We start from the raw sequence: 18,532 nt of genomic DNA, 5'->3' as shown, positions 1-18,532 counted from the left end.
TTTTTTTTTTAACTTAAAATTTAAAAAAGAGCTTTTGTATAGCGCAATATCCACAAAATATGCTCAAAGCGCTTTACAAGGGGTCCCAGACCAACAGCAACACTAACATGTAGAACGAAACATGACGCCTGTCAGGCGATATTACAATTATTTTCCGGACAGAGACAACACTGTTAACGGCCAGGTACTCATTTTACACATGAGTACGATAGAGAATGTGAGTAAAGAACCTTTTTCAATGTTTCAACTATGCCAAGACCTTCCGATCCGAAAGCGAGTGTCATACCACAAGTCCACATAGCCGTCTATTTGGCGAAGGAACGCTGTTGTCTTCCTCAGCTCTGTCAGGGGCCCATAATATAGTTAAGTCTACAGAGGTGTAGTACCAGACCAAAACTCCTCTCTTGCTGTTGCATACTTTGGGCTGTTCTGGAGTATAGTACACGCCGGATTATAGCACGTCAAATTCCAGCGCACACTGCAATACGACATGCTGAAGCTGGGCGAACGAATGTATTCAACTATGCGCCGTCGAGGCTCGAACCCAGGACCTTCAGATCCGAAAGCGAGTGTCATACCACAAGACCGCATAGCCGTCTATTTGACGAAGGAACGCTGTTTTCTTCCTCAACTCTGTCAGGGGCCCATAATATAGTTTAGTCTACAGAGGTGTAGTACCAGACCAAAGTTCCTCTCTTGCTGTTGCATACTTTGGGCGGTTCTGGAGTACAGTACTCGCGCACTTACATACGACATGCTGAAGCTGGGTGAATTGAACGAATGTATTGGTTACCTATCATGAGTATCGGATTCTAGCACGTTCTGTAATACGACATCCGGACGGCTCTCCTGGGCCGCCGGACGGCAATTAGGTAGGACCCATGGTAGGACCCCATGCTAAAGCTGGTTGAAAGAATGTACTGGTTACCTCCCATGGGCATAGGATTTCTGCACGGTCGAAGTACCAAGGTTTGAGAGAGGTTTTTGTTTGTTTTTTTTTTTTGACAAGATGAGAGTCATTTAAATCGGTCGATATTTGAAGGACGAGTACGGCAGTATTGTGAGAGGGGTCACGTCTTCGACAGAGAACGTTCACTGGGTGATCCCGCCTTTCTCGGTGTGACATTCCGAGCCTGTTTGCTCGAGTTGCATGAAATTCCTCTCTCTTATAGGGCATTTTAATCTTTTGGTTCTCTTTTTGACATTCCTTTCGCTTGAAAATTTTTTCCGGAGTAAAATAAAAATTGAGCTTTATATAGCGCAATATCCACTAAATGTGCTCAAAGCGCTTTACATAGGGTCCCTGGTCAACAGCAACCTTTAACATGTAGGACGGGACATGACGCCTGTTAGGCGATATTACAATTTTTCGGACAAAGACAACGCTGTTAACGGCCAGGTACTCATTTTACACCTGATTACGGTGAGAGAATGTGAGTAAAGAGCCTTTTCCAAGGACTCAACTATGCGCCGAGCGAGGGACTTGAACCCAGGACCTTACGATCCGAAAGCGAGTGTCTTACCACTAGACCACATAGCCGAGTAAGATTGCTAACTTTACGTTTAGCCACCACCTGGAGGACCAAATTATGACAATGTTAAGATGCTTCACGGGGGAGGAGGAGTGATTGAGTTGCTGGATCTCAAACATCTGGTCGAAAGTACCTCACGACAAACCAGCGTCTAGTCTAAAGAGTAATAAGCAATTGTTACTGCTGTTTAACACTAAAGCTCCGGGATAAACTCCGACTCCATTGGCCTTATGACCCGGAAGGAATACTTTTAATTCATTACTATTGTTGTTATTATTTTACGATTTATGGTGAACACATTTTTTTCAATCCAGTCAGGTGAAGATTAGTGCTTTCACTTATCTTACAGCCGTAAACCGTTACCACGTTTCACCATTAATAAAACTCCTACATGGCGTCTAAACACCTGTGAAAGTGGAGGGGGAAAATCTACAGCTGACTTATTTAGCATCTTTCCTGCTTCAATGGGTTATAAATATCACACGGACAATGCCCTGCACAGGAAAACATTACAGGAAAGGAAGAAAATGACGCTCGCACAAACCGCATTGACGTCATCAGCAAAAGAGGCGGATTTATTCATGCGTGGCAGAAGGTTACGTTGTCGGTAAACTGGCATCAATCAATCATTTGCCATTCTTCGTAGTCTAGGCCTGGGCACAAACGTAAGGTCAAAAATCAAACAGGACGATGTTTTGTTTTGTTTTTGCTAGTTTCCGTTATTCATCCTTTTCGAGTAATATGATTTCTAATAATCCAAATGATAATTCGTCTAAATTAAATTTCTAAAAGGTCTTTAAAAACAAAACAACAACGTTCCCCTACTGAGAGAAATGCATATTATTCAGAGCATTTCAACGTTTTTACCTTGGCCAATGCGAATCACCGTGGTATATTTATTTTTCAGTAAGTCATAGTGAAGCAAATTTCAATTTCTCTCAGGTTTTTTGTTTGACATAATTTTTTTTTTGAGTTAGCAATCTTACGATATCCATCAACGCTCATGGCCAGGTACTTATTCACGTCTGAGTCGACTGAAGCGTCTCTAGAATAGAACATATATTCGGGGGGGGGGGGGAGGATGGAATTTCCCAACTGGACATAATTTTATCGGAGAAAGGAAACGGACACACAAATACGATGACATACGGACATAAATATTATATCTTCCGCCCTAACACGACAAATGGCCTTTTTTTTTTACATTTTGGCAAAAAAAATATTTTACCTTATACTTTATCGATAGATTAAGGTGGGACACAACTTGTCAAAACATCTTAAACATGAGATTTCTTTTATTGATAGAAAGTTCCAGATTTAATACATATCATCAGGTTTGGGACTCATTCTAAGAATATTATCGGTATGTTATAATATGGAGTAAAAGATTTCTGGCTAAAATGTGAAAAGATGTTTTGTCATTGTTTGGCAGAATCCGGACAAATGGTTATATTCTGACATACACAGTGTAAATGTGTGACCAGATCATTTGATTGGTGTAAATAGAGAATGGGGATGGAGAGGGATTTGGGGGAGGAGGTGGGAAGAGGGGGGTTGGGGGTGGGGGGGGGAGGGGGAGGGGGAAACGGTGACAAGCCCGAGTTCTCTGTCCTGTTCTTGTCCTCCTCCGACAATATAATCAATGACATCCAGTTACTGTAAAACTTCTATCGTTTATTTAATGTAATTATTTTCTCTCTTCTTTTCTCTCTTCTCTTTCGTGTTGTGTAAATAGGAATTTCCCAGAATTTGGATGCAATTTTCCAGTGCTCTCCAAATAATATGATTCTTAATATGTAATAAAATACACTGTCGCTAAAGAAGGAAACGAACATTATAATAAATTGTGGGTGTAGAGGAACAGTATAAATCTGACTGGTGAAGGCGCTTATCCTATTCTGGATAATAATAGAACGCTGAATTGTTACGTCGCTAATAAACTAAGAGTTTACAGTACACAATAGTATAGTATAGATATATGCACGTCTATATAAAAGCCTATTTTTTCACAAATGAAAGAATAGTATGACTGTGTGTGCATGTGTGATAGAGGACAGGGCGGATAAGCCGTCTCCTTAGATGTTGCAAGGACTGTGTAAAATGGGAGACAAGTAGTTAAGAAATATAAAAGCTTTATCAAGTTAAATAAAAACGATTCACTGACGTATGCTGATGTACTATTTTCAATTTAAAAAAATATTGCTATGAAAGGGGGAAAATAGATATAATAAAAATAAAATTACTCATCATTCTAGTGACAAAGATTGACATTTTGAGAAATTACTGGATGGTTGTGTGAAATTATTCTAAAACAAAGGCCTAAAAAAAACAAGATTGTTTGATTTGGACTGGTCCATGCTTTGTTTGTGGAATACACCAAAGACGCCAGGGGCACTGGAGAACTAAACAAGACTTTTTCAACTTTTTTACGTGAGTTTTTTTTTGTTGATAATTATATAATAATCTATATGACCTAATGTTTCAAAACTTTATTATGTCGAGGTGAGTTAGATAATGAAAATTGAATTTTTACCCCCCCCCCCTCCCAAAAAGAGAGATAAAAGCTAATGTGTTCTATTGAGAAGAGTAAACACAGTTCCACCAAGACAAAAATATATATTTTTGTTCATTTTAACTTGAAATTCATTCTTTACACTTGGTTTATCCCGACTTTATGCTCGTGTGAGGCATTGGGCCACATAATATTCACATAAGATTATATAAATTTTCTCATGATTGAGATAAAAGAATTGATTTGTTGAGGCTATCTAGTCATTCTTTCGATCCGACACCTCCCTTGTCCATTACATAGCTTCATGTTAATAGCTGACTGAATATCCCCAATCACCATCATCATATGACTAAATAATCCCCAATCACCATCGTCATATAACTAAATATCCCCAATCACCATCGTCATTTAAATGTCCCCAATCACCATCGTCATATTATAACTAAATATCCCCCATCACCATAGTCATATAACTAAATATCCCCAATCACCATCGCCATATAATAAATATCCCCAATCACCATCGTCATATAACTAAATATCCCCAATCACCATCGTTATATATAGTGTTTGGTTTGTTGTAGACATTGGACACCATGGCACTTCAATCATCTGTCTTAATGAACGCCGTTGCCAGAAGCCACAGACTGTAAAAAGTAATGTACGAAAATGATTATAATAATTTCAAAATAAAAACAACACAAAAAACCAGGACGTTTTGGGCTCAAAACTCTTCATCTGTCTTTTTGAGTTGTTCGATGCCATCTTTCCGGTTGATATGAGCTTAAATAATATTTAGTTACCTTTCTCTAACATTTTTGAATGAGTTTTGTATTTATACTGATTCATGTCGATAATAATATGTCAAAGTTGGAGACTGTGTCTCTTCATTGTATGCTGTTAATGTGTTCATCGAATCATATTTGGCAGCGCTATTAATTTTAAGATATACATGACAATTTGTTTGAAACCTTGAATGTAAGCGAATTTATATTGATATTAATTTATCATAATCATGAGTGGCGTGACCATTTATGACAAGAGAAGAAGCAATAGATTGCTTTATCTCAAAGTTTTTTACCTTAAATTCTGACACAAGTACAGAGCAAAATCTTAGCAAAAATCTAGAATTTTCAAGTAATTTGCGTGCACCCTACCCTTCTTGACATCAATACATATTTTCTCCACAGATAATCTACTTTGATCCACGCCAGTCAACAATGGCCTCCAACATATCCCCCGAATCCAGAAGCATTGAAGCATCAAATCCTTTGGTACACTGTTCTACCTCAAAATCCCAATGTCATCACCATCACAACAGCGAAGATGGAGACCATAAAACCAAACCTACTCCTCAAAGGATATTCTCCCTCTACCAGTCCTACCACATTGTTTCATCCCTCCTCGTTCTCCTCATACTCCTCATTTCCTCTCCGTCCCTGTCCCACGGGAAGATCTGGGACATCCCCATCCCCCCATCCCTACAGTCATGCTACAACCAGGTCGCCAGAGCAGACATCAGCACCTTCGTGGGGAGCACCTTTAGCTGGTTCTGTGAGACCGCCATCCGAGGCTCTAAAGCTACGGGCCCCAAGAAGTTTGATGCTCAAAAGATGAGGTGAGCCTTCATTGGTTTAGTCTCACAATGTTCAGATGTGGATATTTGTATATCATTCTCTATTTATCGATAATCCTATCGGCATAAAGAGATCATTTGACAAAAGAGGTTAAGAGAGGGTTGGACCGAAACCAAAAATTTAAATTATACGAAGCCATGGTGAAGAAAGTTAAGCCTCGAGAGGCCCTCGACAAAAGCCAAACGAGTGAAAATTGGAGAATCATTAATAAGCTCATTGTGGATCCTGGTGCCCGCGGATTTTTACTAGTATTTGGCTATTGTCAAGTTCCTCTCTAGTCTTAACTTTCTTAACTATAGCGTCGTATGATTTTAATTTTTGGATTAATTCCAACTCTCTCTTAATCTCTTTTGCTCGATGATATCATTTATGTCAATATTTCTATTGTACACCATTTTGCTCAGGAAACGTATGATTCAACCGTCAAAAGACTGACAAACTTTGGGGCATCTTATTTCAGGAACATATTAAATGACAATTTTTTTTACCGAAAGAAAAAAAAGTATGTTATCACAATATATAGGTCTTGTTTGTCTATTATTTCCCCAGCTATTACGACCACTTGTATAAGAAATCCATCGAGGTCATTCAGACCTCCTCGGGGACCAGGAGAGTCCGGGCCAAGAGGCAGGCTGGGCAACAAAGATGTCTAAGAAGGGAATATCGCACCCTTTCTGATGCTGAAAGGACTCGATTCCACAATGCTATCAACGCATTGAAAAGTGACACGGTGGGTATCAACTCTAGTGCCGGTCCCACGGTTCCTTAGCTGGGACCGGAGGACCGGTCCCAAGGTGAAGAACCGTTGGCGGTCCTCACGTTGGCGGTCCTCACTTATCTTTCTATTTGAACAGTCCCAGAGATTCTAGTTTCTTTACTGCCTTTTCTCGGTTCTTTTGCCTAGGTCGTTTGCCTAACCACCCATCCCACTTAATTAATCGCACCAACCCCCTCTTGCACATACGCCCTCTTGTGTGTGTGGTGGAGTAAGAGGGGCCGCGAGACGCCTTGGACGATTCCATTACTCGGGGTAAATTTCCTAATTTACTACACACTAATGATCGCAATGACAATGATCTATTTTGACGACATCACCCCTCTTCTCTAATGGGTTATTCTTTGAAATGAATGTGACACTATAAGATGTGTGTTTGTGTGTATGTGTGTGTTCGTGCTTGTGTTTCGAACCTTGCTGGTCCGATTTTTTTCTTTTGGCTATCTGTTGTCACCACTCCTTTCTATCGCATTGTTGTCATTTGATGATACAATAATATTTTTATTTCGTTTGGTGTTTTAACTAATCAAATGATACACGTTTCACATACTATAGCTTTCTTCAAAAATAACAATTATAACGTCTGTATTTTTAAGAACCACCATTAGATTATTTGGGGGCCCCGATAGCTCAGTTGATAGAGCACTCTCTTTACACGCAAGGGGCCAGAGATTGATCCCGGGTGCAGTCGAGCTTTTTTTTCTTCTGATCTCTGTCTATTCAGCAGTGAATGGGTAGCTGGGTTTGTTAGATCTGGCGAAAAGTACCTTGGGATAGACAGCGTTTATCCAAAGATAGAAATAGTTTTTAAATTAAAAAAAACACAAAAAAACGTGAGCTTTTATATAGCGCAATATCCACTAAATGTGCTCAAAGCGCTTTACAACGGGTCCCTGACTAATAGCAACACGTAACATGTAGAACGAGACATAACGCCTGTTAGGCGATGTTACAATTTTTTTCCGACAGAGACAACAATGTTGACGACCAAGTACTCATTTTACACCTGAGTACGGTGATAGGATGTGAGTAAAGAGTCTTTCATGGACTAAACTAGGCGCTGAGCGAGGCTCGAACCCAGGACCTTCCAATCCGAAAGCGAGTGTCATACCACAAGACCACATAGCCGCACGAAAAGAGAAAAAAAGGAATGGAGACAACAACAACCCCCCCCCCCCCCCCAAAAAAAAAATAATTAAAAAATCAAAACAAACTCTTCCCACTCCCCATACTTTTGGTCCAGCATGTCACAGACACAAAATATTAACAATCCCTTTTCCTTTCACTCCCTAACATTGACCCGACCCGCTCCATCAATCTTCGACACACACCACACACACACACACACACACACATGCTTAATGGATAGTGTTATAGCACTATTTTCATGTTTTGTGGCAACACGCCTTCTCCGCTCTCTCTTACACTTAGCGGTTCTACAGCCATCTACTGCTGGACCGGTTCCTATCGTTTGACGGTCCCAAGGACGCCTTGTGATTGGCCAATGTCGAAAAAGAACGGTTCTTTGACGGTCCCACGAGCCTTGTGAATGGCCAATGTCGAAAAAGAACCGGTCCTTGCGGTTCTCATTTCCCAGGGACCGTAGAACCGGCGGTCCTAAACATGCTTGGGACCGCTCCGCACTAGTATCAACTATTTTTAACACGTCTGAATTTATTTCCAAAACCAAACAAAACAACTCCAGTTAAAAGAAACCTTTGGTTACCCCCACCCCCTATTATTATTATTATTATCATCATCATCATCATCATCATCATCATCATCATCATCATCATCATCATCATCATCATCATCATTATTATTATTATATTATTATTATTATTATTATTATATTATTATTATTATTATTATTATTATTATTATTATTATTATTATTATTATTATTATTATTATTATTATTATTATTAAGTGATCTAAGACCAGGTAACTTGCCCAAGGCCACAAAGTGTGGCGAGGAGTCGAACTCGGGACCACACAGTTCAGGTGTACACGGTAAACGGGCTGTGAGTACTTTAGGGTGAGCCTCACGTAGACATTCGGAGCCCTTGACACAATAAATAGATATTGATGTTCCCTTCAGGGTTATTTGTTGCATTTCTCTGATAGCTTTCTTTCTGTGATAGTAATTTTGTGTTATGATGTGCCTTATTGAGAAGCCGGCTTCTTTAAAAAATAGTCATTCAGAGCAATTGGGCTCCTTGAAGTCAAGAGTTTATTCCTGTTCCTATCACGTGAAATAAATAATAATGTGAAATTAAATGTAAGCTTAAATTTAATTATAAAAACAGATGAATTCATTTTAACTACGCCACTACCACATCATCTCATTCATCTGTGGTGTTTCATTCATCTTGTTTTGTTGATAAAGGGGAAACCCGAAACGTTCATTTGATCTGTTTTTGTAATTAAATTGAAGCTTACATTCAATTTTACATTAATATTTAGTTCTTCGAGTTTCGAGCAGAAACATTTACATTTTCGCGTGAAATGGACAATAGCAATTACGTGCTTCATGACGTAACTATAGTTACGTCTTGCTTGCTACATACGCCTACTACTTTTCGATAGGACGCTAGTCTATCGCAACGTACTTTCCTCCAGGTCTAAAAGACTCAGCTACCTAATCCTACAGTGGGTCAGAAAAAAAACAAAAAACTCTTAACCCGGGATCGATCTCTGTCCCTTTGCGTGCGAAGCGAGTGCTCTGCCCTACTGAGCTTTCAGGACTTCATGCTTCTTTCAGCAACACTCTTATTATCCATCCCTGGCTCAAACTGATTTTAGAATAATGTGACATATTTTCTGCTCTAGACTGTGGACCCTAACAAATACGATGCCATTGCTCTCCTCCATACTGGAATGGCGTCCTTCACGGCCCATGGAGGGCCAGGGTTTCCTGGATGGCATCGGATATACACACTCATGTAAGTGATACTATCTATCTATCTATCTATCTAACTATCTAACTATCTATCTATCTATCTATCTATCTAACTATTTATTTATCTTTCTAATTATCTACATATCTATCTATTTATTTATCTATATATCTACATACCCATCTATCTCTCTCTCTATCTCTCTCTCTCTCTGTCTCTCTCTCTCTCTTTCTCTCTCTCTCTATCTCTCTCTCCCACTCTCTCTCTCTCTCTCTCTCTCTTATATATATATATATATTATATATATATATAATTCTATCTTCTATCAATCAATCCATCTATCCATCCATCCATCTATCATCTATATATCTATCTCTTTATCTCTCTAGCCATCAATCAATCAATCAATCAATCTATCTATCTATCTATCTATCTATCTATCTATCTATCTATCTATCTATCTTCTTCTTCTTCTTCCTCTATCACAACAACAACAACAAAACTACTACTACTACTACTACTACTACTACTACTACTACTACTACTACTACTACTACTACTACTACTACTACTAATAATACTACTACTACTACTACTACTAGTTGACGTTGTTGTTGTTGCTGTTGTTGTTGATTTCATTGTTTGTTGCGGGGCTTCCTGTGTGCTGTTATGTTTGCATCATTAAACACCCGAGTGAAGCCACCGAGTGAAGTTTAAACTAAACACGCATGTGTCAAATATTGTGATTACTGTTCATTCTTTGGAAGACTGGAAGGCCGATAGTCTTGGCTGACAGACAAGTGGTTAATAAAGCGATGCGCTACACACAACAAACATGAGCAGAACAATCCATATTGTTCTCTTCAACAGGTTTGAATCTGCTCTGCGAGAGGTTGATCCAAATGTGTGTTTGCCCTACTGGGATTCCACCCAAGACTCCGAGCTAGACGATCCTCTGGAGTCAGTTGTTTGGACCCCACAGTTCTTTGGGAACCCACAGGGTCCAGTCGTGGAAGGCCCTTTTGCCGGATGGGTTACCCCCGAGGGATCACAACTCATGCGCACGGCTTCTGCTGATGGTGAGCTTTTCAGAAGAGATGCCATTGAAGAGATCCTGACGAGGAGTAGGTGAGTCTGTTTATGGTTAATGATCATACGTGTATTACTGTATTATTCCTAGTAAAGGAATGTTTTAAGTTTGTCTCTGTCGGGAAATATTGTAATATCGCCTAACATGGGTCATGTCTCGTCCTACATGTTACGTGTTGCTTTGCTAGGGAAAACTTGTAAAGCGCTTTGATGACGTTTAGTGGATATTGCGCTATATAAATGTTCAATTGATTTTATTTATTTATGATGTATAAGAACACATGTGACCCATTATGGCAATGAAAGAAAAATAGTTTCAAGTCAACATGATCAGAATCAGATATTCAAATCTTGTCAAGATTAAGAAATAAAACTCACATTTATTTGTGAAGTTATTTAATTTAATTCAAATTTTGCAATCTCAGTGTAAAAGTGAATCTTCCACATGAAGGTAACCCCGAGATAATGCCGTTTTTAGACCATCAGTTACAAATGAATAGAAAAAGTGAAATTCCCCTAAATAATTATCAAATCATTGTTTTTTAACCTGGATATATTTTCGAGGTGAACAACATTATCCACGCTCCTGACACCCCTATAATCCTTTATATTCAGAAATTTCAGAAAAATCAGAACATCCAGAAAGATTCAGAACATTCTGTATATTATTACAACTCTTGAGTCCTTTTCAATTTCATTCCAGCCACGCGGATATCCTGACCTCGGATGACACGGACCCACGCTATGACCTGGAATTCCACCACGCCGCTGTCCATGTGTTTTGTGGCGGCACCATGGGTCAGCTTGACACATCAGCATTTGATCCCATCTTTTTCATCCACCATTCTTACGTGGACTACGTGTGGGAGACATTTAGAAACAGGCTGAGGAGTCAGGGCATTGACCCAAACATTTACCCTGATGTGGAGGTCAGTCAGTCAGTTGATCCTTTTGATTCTCTCTCCTTACCGATCATTTTCAGTATTTTCCCAAAAGTGTCAGGCTTACACAGCAGAAAAATTGATTATTCTTATCTCAAACAAGCTCTCGACAAAATATATTAATGTTCATATTAATTAAACAAAGACCATTCTGTAAGGTTTGTGAAGTACAAAATAAATCTGGATAAGAAACATGTATATTGTGTCGTAACAATTGTGACGATTTTGCTGCAGGTGGTAAGGAGAGAGTTAAGGTTAAACCCGATGTATACTTATTTGCAGGTCTGATAAACTAAAGTGTTATGGGCTAGAAAATGTGATTGAAATGCACTCTCAAATCAACCCAGAATATTGTCCATTACAACAATTTTAAAACAACCCCACAGTTGCATTCTGTTTTCAGACCTGTAAATATGCTCACATACGAGTAGTTTAAACCAATTTACATTTTAAAAAGATGTCATGATCTTTCCGTTATTTTGATGTCATTGGTTTAAAAATAGCAATGACCAATTAACACTCACTCACTGGTCGATGTACGTGGTGGTGGTGGGAGGTGGGGATCTTTTTCTTTTTCTTCAAATTTGATGTTGATGAAAAATTACCGCAACTAGGAAACGAATGTATTTGATTCCATTTAATCTGCATTCGACCAACACTTTAAATTTATACGTTTGTATTATCTAACCAATATTTACCTGGTTGACTATAAAGTTGTCGATTTAATCGTTTTCACAAAAAGAATAGAAGCAGCGACTGGAGAAAACGTGTTGCTCTCTTGGTCTAACGAAACTAAGTTTTAATAGCCATGATTTTTTTTTTTCACAGGATGTTGATTCACGACACCATGGTTCGTCCGAAACAGGTTTCGGGGAGTTAACCCAAGCTGACGGGTACAGCGATCAACTTATCGAGTCTTACGAGTACGAGGCCGTGCCCAGATGTAGCGGTCTCTTCCCCGACTGTGGTTCAAGGTAATCGATTGCTCCAGGAATCGTAGCAGTAGCATTGATATCCAGTTTTCTGTCTATGGGTTTCTCGACTTTTGTCTTACACATGTGTCGACAGTTTTTACACTTTCTTAAAAGCAAAGTTATCAATGTCTGAATCTCATAAGCCGTTTATCATTAATTCAGACCGATTTATTTGATTTTCTTCTTTTTTATGTAGTTGTGTTTTTATAATTAAGTTAATCATAGATGTATTTGTAATATTTAAACCGTCGACTTATTGGGTGTTGGCAAGGTAACTATTAGATATCGATCGATCAAAGTAACTCCTTACTTGTCAAAAAGTTCAATAAATTATGAAACTTCTACGGAACTTTTTGGATCAAAACGTTTTGACCTCCAAATCTACCAATGAATGAAGGGATAGTTTTCTCCCTAATGGTATGGAAAAAATATATTTGGTCAAAGTACGCATACCCTTGTGAATAATAGTGCTACATCATTTAACATTCTTTCCCCAGGTATCTGACCTGTTATACAGAAATCGGTCGTTGTATTCCTATTCAGCGAAATGTGAATTCTGTCGTCATCCAACCAAGACCTTCTCCACAACAACCACGGCCACAACCTCAACCACGACAACAACAACCAAGATCTCGTCAACATCAACCACATACACCAAGCAACCAGCCACATGAACATCCAAACTCTACACCAGCGCGTCGCCCTTTCACTATTCCAGCACGAGGTCCTGCCCATCAGACGTGTAGCTCTGCCCAAAGGGCAACTAAGATGCCAATTCAGAACTCATTTTGTTGTGATCAGAGCTGCGATACGAACGAATGGGCGTATGTCCCCGTAAAAATCGTCAGTGTGAGGCCGCCCAATTTCAGTAGTTTCAAAAGTTTCCCGGTCAAAAATGGTTTTGTGGACACAAGTAACGATATCTACTCACCCAGTGCATACACAAAGACTAATAGGTTGGTTGACATTTTTCTCTCTTTAACCTGAGAATTCATTTCCATATTAATTCCTCTTTACGACAGGTATCCAAACGTCGTCGTCGCGTTGTTGTCGTCGTCATCATCATCATCATCATCATCATCATCATCATTATCATCATCAACATCAACAACAACAACACAACCACTACTACTGCCACCGCCACCACCACCAGAAACACCACCACCACCACAAACATGAATGACACCACCACCACTACCACCACCACCACCACCAACAACAACAACAACAACGACAACGACGACGACGACGGCAATATCAACATCAATACACCTATATCACCACATTTTCCCTAATTAGTTTTAAAAAATAAAAAATCCCGAAAACTTTGATGAAATTCAATGCGACACACAAATGATACACAAATGATATATAGATCGAGTAGATAGAAAACGAAATTAGACCTCATGCATCAAATATTCATCCATTTTATCCCATTTCAGGTATATTTCTCGTCGTCTTGGCAACCCTAAAACATTCCAACGTTGCCAAGGAGAGTTTGCTGACTCATCTGCCGGTCAAATCTTCCTGTCCTCCAAGGGAATTAATTACGATGGATACTACAAGGAGGCCACCATAGTTGACCAGCGTCTGGCTGTGTCCATCTCCATGGGGTACATCGCTGTCAAACGACCAACCAGGGGATCCAGTAAGCGTTTATGTCCCACTGCTCCAAAGTGTTATTTTGTCGAAGTGAACTAGGGGGTGGGGGGGGGGGGGTTGTTGGTTTGAATTATTAAATTTCCGATAAAAGAATCTACTCAGGAAAAGGAAAATTATTTCCTTTATTGAATTGTGACAATAATCAATTTCCAGAATATGAAAATTTGGCTTAAACTTCAATTTCCAGCACAGGCTTTTCACCAACATAATAAGTTCATGGAACTTTAATTTAATGAAGCCAGACTGTTGATGCTCTCATGATGTAAACTATGTAACATTGTATCGGGTTAGAGTAAGATTGAACTCTGCTTGTAGAAGGTTATTACAATGTATAGGACATATGCACACACCAGTAAAATTAAAAGCAAACCCCCCCCCCCCCCCAAAAAAAAAATACACAAGAAAAAAAAATAATACCAAAATAACGGACAATTAATAGATACTTAAATGAAATACAATAAGAACAGTTCAGGTACAGACTTCTGTTCAACAAAACAAAATGCGATTTGCTTATCTTGTATCTCTTATTAAAATAATTCTTAAACTCTTTTGATGTATGCGACGTATATGACACTCTTTTTGCATTAATATGTTTAAGTTTTTGTTTTTTTCAAATGTTTATTGAACATTTCAAATGTTATATCCTTGTCGTTTTTAGTTCTATTCTCCATACTGTTTATTTTTCAAATGTGATTGGCATGACATGATGTGCACTTTTTCTTTTAAGGGGGTGTCACCAAGGCCTTGCTGCGAGCCCACGATTCTTGTGGACGTGTGTGTCATCCTGCATGCAGGGATCCAAAGACTAACCAGTTTATGCCCTGCTCTGGTGCTGTGGCCATTAGCACTGACAGTCCAAAGATGTATGGAGACACTTTTGATGACGGTATGTTGTCTATAAACAAGACTATATCAATGACAAATATTAGATAGAAAGATTATGTCATAGTCTGAAGATTCTTGTCACAAAACGCTTCGCTATTCTTTACTCTTTAGCCACTATAAATAATTTCGCTTGTCTTAATACAACTTAAATAATTCATATAATGCCTTGGTTACCAACATATTAAGAGTCTTTTTTTCATAATAGAACTTTATTTTTCTATAATTATCATATTGCGAATGGAATTAAGTTTGACAAATACTCTTTGCCATGTATGGATTTTGATCTTCTTTCCTCCCTTCCCATAGACCTTGCTTGATTTGCCTAGGAAAGAAAGTATCATTGTCTGTGTCGAATAAGTTAAGAATTTATTCTTAAAAGTCAGAGTTTTTGGGGGTTTTTTTGAGCTTTGATAAGGCTCTGCGTCGTTGAAGTATTAAAGTTTTCTTTCACTTTTGGAGCAAAAAATTGGAAATTTACATCAAAAGCCTTGAAACTACATCGTATAATTGATATCTAGAGTACGACGTTAGGTAACCGAAGTGACCTAATTTGAGTTTGGGGAGATAGTAGGTATTAGTCTAAGTCACTTTTGTCCTTCTAAACAACTGCAAAATGTCTAATTTATTTCTAATTATATTCCCCCCTAATCTCAACAGCCGTCCTGAATGTTTTCGATTACGACTTCAATGACGATTGCCCACGATTCAACACAGACAACTTCCACGTCACCTTTTATTGTGACTATCACAACGATTTTCCTTACGCTGAGCACCATCACAACCACCACCAACGCCCTTCACAACGGCAGCAACCTGCACGACCAGCACAACGACCACCACCAACCCATGTCGTCGTGAGGAAGACTAGCCCAGCCTCATCTCGAGGCGATTCCTTTACACCCAGACGAGAAGGTAAGTTGAACCACCGAACTATTAACCCAATATCAGGAACAATGTCTGTTTTCAAGTCATCATTTTCTCTCTGGATATAGGTACCTATTTGCAGACCTAACCCTTCTCACCAAGACAGGAAAATGCCTACATTTATATTTCTCAGTGCTTTGTTTTCACAGTTTCGTAAACAACTTTTCAAACTAGGCTACTTTCTCGTGTCATTGCCTTGCTTTACTTGCTTTCATTTTGACACATTATCTATTTTGAATTACATTTTTTTACTCCTCTCGCTACTTCTCAAACACCTACTCATTATCAATTTTGGTTTAATAATGTGGAGTAAGATCTAGTTTTGGATCTACCTGCATGTCCTATTCCAAACTTGACATAGATGGTCTGATTCTTTGAATCCAAGAGTTATACATTATAATTTTTACAACTTTCTTCCTTCATCATCACACCTTAAAAGTTAAGAACGATTCGATGCTAGAAGAAGCAGATTATAAAACAAGGTAAAAAGAAAAAATAGTCTTGAAAATAGACCTTCCTCGAAGGGGATCGAGCTTCAAAAATTTCTGATAGCTCATCAGATCACCATATCCTTAATAACCTTCTTTCAGACGATTCCCTTTGAGGAATGGGATTTTGTTTTGTTTCGGGTTATTTTTATTACTTTATCAAAACCCAGCTTTGGTACAACCATAAAGATGCCTATTTTCCACAATACTAAGTCCCCAATTTTTCACAATAAAATATTTCCATCGTCCTTAGGTTGTCGTATCAGTTCCTCATGTACAGTCAACATACCCTGTGTCAGCGAATTCCGCCAGTGTGACCGCTACAACGACCTACAGATGTGTGTGGGATCTTGTGGAAAATTTGCACAGTGTAGCTATGGACGGTATTTCGTCAGACAGTGCCCACTTGGACAGTATTTTGATGATGTCCTCAAGGAGTAAGTTGGTCAAATTTAAACAGAGTTAATTATTTCCCACGGTGATTTATTATGACTTTAAAGGCATTTAATAACAATATTTTATATAACAAATTTATTCCACCTATCAATCTAGTGATATTCAATAATAAATTAATTTTATTCAATATTTCTGTAATGTTGGCAAAATGGTAAAATTAAAAAGGCTTGAAGTACTCGTGGTATTAACAGTACCGTAGGGTAAAGCGTATTCTGTAATTTATTCTCCATTTTGCTTTGTCTTTTAAATCTTCTCGTTCGGTTATAAGATACTTGCTATCCAAAACATCAAGATATTCTTCTAATATATATTTTTTCTACATTTAGATGTGTTGACGGAGCGTGCAGAAAAACTGCTGGAGGGAAACGGATTATCACCCCTGGTGTCCAAACCGGAAGAGGAAGTGGTTCCAGCCGTCTGCAGTATCTATCAGATGACGTGGGAATCGGGATAGCCAGTGCCTCTCCGATTGGCGTCGTACCAATTGTTGGAAGTGGCAGTGGAAGCTACCAGCAGCAAATGCAAGACCGGCTTAGAAATAGCCGATATGGCGAGAGTGGTGTTGGTGTCAACACCAAAACCCAATCAAACAGGCAAATTGGAAGGCAACGTGATTACGATCATCATGATCACAGAAGCCCGGGGACAGGATCGGCAAACAAGACTCCTGCTTCAAGTTCTTCGGGTTTGAGTTATGCTGACAGGATTTCTGGGTTTATGAGGAATGTGGGGCAACGCGTTGCTTCAATCTATCAACAGTAATACAGTTTTCAAAGAATGTGTTTTCTGGGAAAGTACAAGAAGACAAGTGTTTTCATTCATTTCCGGTATCGAATTTTAAACTCATCAACGACAAACAGATTTTTTTGTATGGAGAAAGCTTCGAGTTGTTTATTTATTTATTTATTTTGGGCATTTAATCCAGCTGTTAATATTCATTTGGAACGTTGAACTCAGCTATGAGAATTTAAAACTACAATCTGTTGTATATTAAAGTTGTAATGAGTACTTCTTTCACAACTTCTAACTTCGACCAGATTCATCTTTAACTTAAAAATGTTTTTTTTTTAAATTTTTTATTACATGGCCATCAATAACTTACACTGATTTTGTACTTATAATATATGAAACAATTCAATGTATTTGTTAATGTTTTTTTTTTTTTTATTTATCATCTGACCTTTGTTTCGTTCTATTAAGATATTCCCCTCTCTCTTATTCTAACTATAGGATGGTGATGATACTGCTGCAACAATGACATATGTGATCCACCGTCTCAAATCGGTAGATAGATAAGTCGTAGTCGACGGGCACTTATTTGCAGGTCTGATAACCCAATTCCTTATGGGTTCATTGTTGGAATGGAAATCTCTCCAAAAAAAAAGACGCAAAATACTGTCCATTATAACAATGTTAAACAAGGCTCATAAGTGGGTTCGCATATAGATGTACACGTTTGTCGTAGTGCAATCGGTGCAGAAATGTGAATTTAGTGCTTTTAAAAAAAGACGATAAAAAACAAACTTGTGTCATTTTTTGTTGTTGTTATTTTTGTTGTGGAAAATTAATTTTGTTAGGTAAAGTTGGATTAGCATAGTTAAGCTGTACAAATGAACAATGGATACATTACGGTTCTTAATTTGTGACTCACAGCCTCTTAACGGTATTATGTCAGGTTGGTTCAGATTATAAAAGATAATGCGAGCCTTGGTTTGATTTCTATGTTTTATTGAGGAAAATGAACATTATAATTTATC

At 38.5% G+C, this 18,532-nt stretch overlaps 1 protein-coding gene across 1 annotated transcript; it reads left to right on the top strand.

The window, feature by feature from the left end:
* Positions 1-3,427: 3,427 nt before the first annotated feature.
* On the top strand, positions 3,428-17,914 carry LOC144976891 (uncharacterized). The gene is made up of 13 exons (XM_078921447.1): positions 3,428-3,962; positions 5,235-5,662; positions 6,231-6,411; positions 9,289-9,401; positions 10,227-10,484; positions 11,149-11,374; positions 12,215-12,360; positions 12,858-13,316; positions 13,803-14,008; positions 14,750-14,908; positions 15,565-15,819; positions 16,573-16,756; positions 17,102-17,914. Exons 2-13 carry the CDS (start codon positions 5,265-5,267, stop codon positions 17,535-17,537), a joined length of 3,021 nt encoding a protein of 1,006 aa, XP_078777573.1. The 5' UTR covers positions 3,428-3,962; positions 5,235-5,264; the 3' UTR covers positions 17,538-17,914.
* Positions 17,915-18,532: the final 618 nt, after the last annotated feature.

The sequence above is a fragment of the Berghia stephanieae genome, chromosome 7 (genome assembly GCF_034508935.2).
Source record: "Berghia stephanieae isolate SIO BIC M18660-M18661 chromosome 7, UCSD_Bste_1.3, whole genome shotgun sequence".
Lineage (NCBI taxonomy): Eukaryota > Metazoa > Mollusca > Gastropoda > Nudibranchia > Aeolidiidae > Berghia > Berghia stephanieae.
This window is presented reverse-complemented; position numbering and strand designations above follow the sequence as displayed.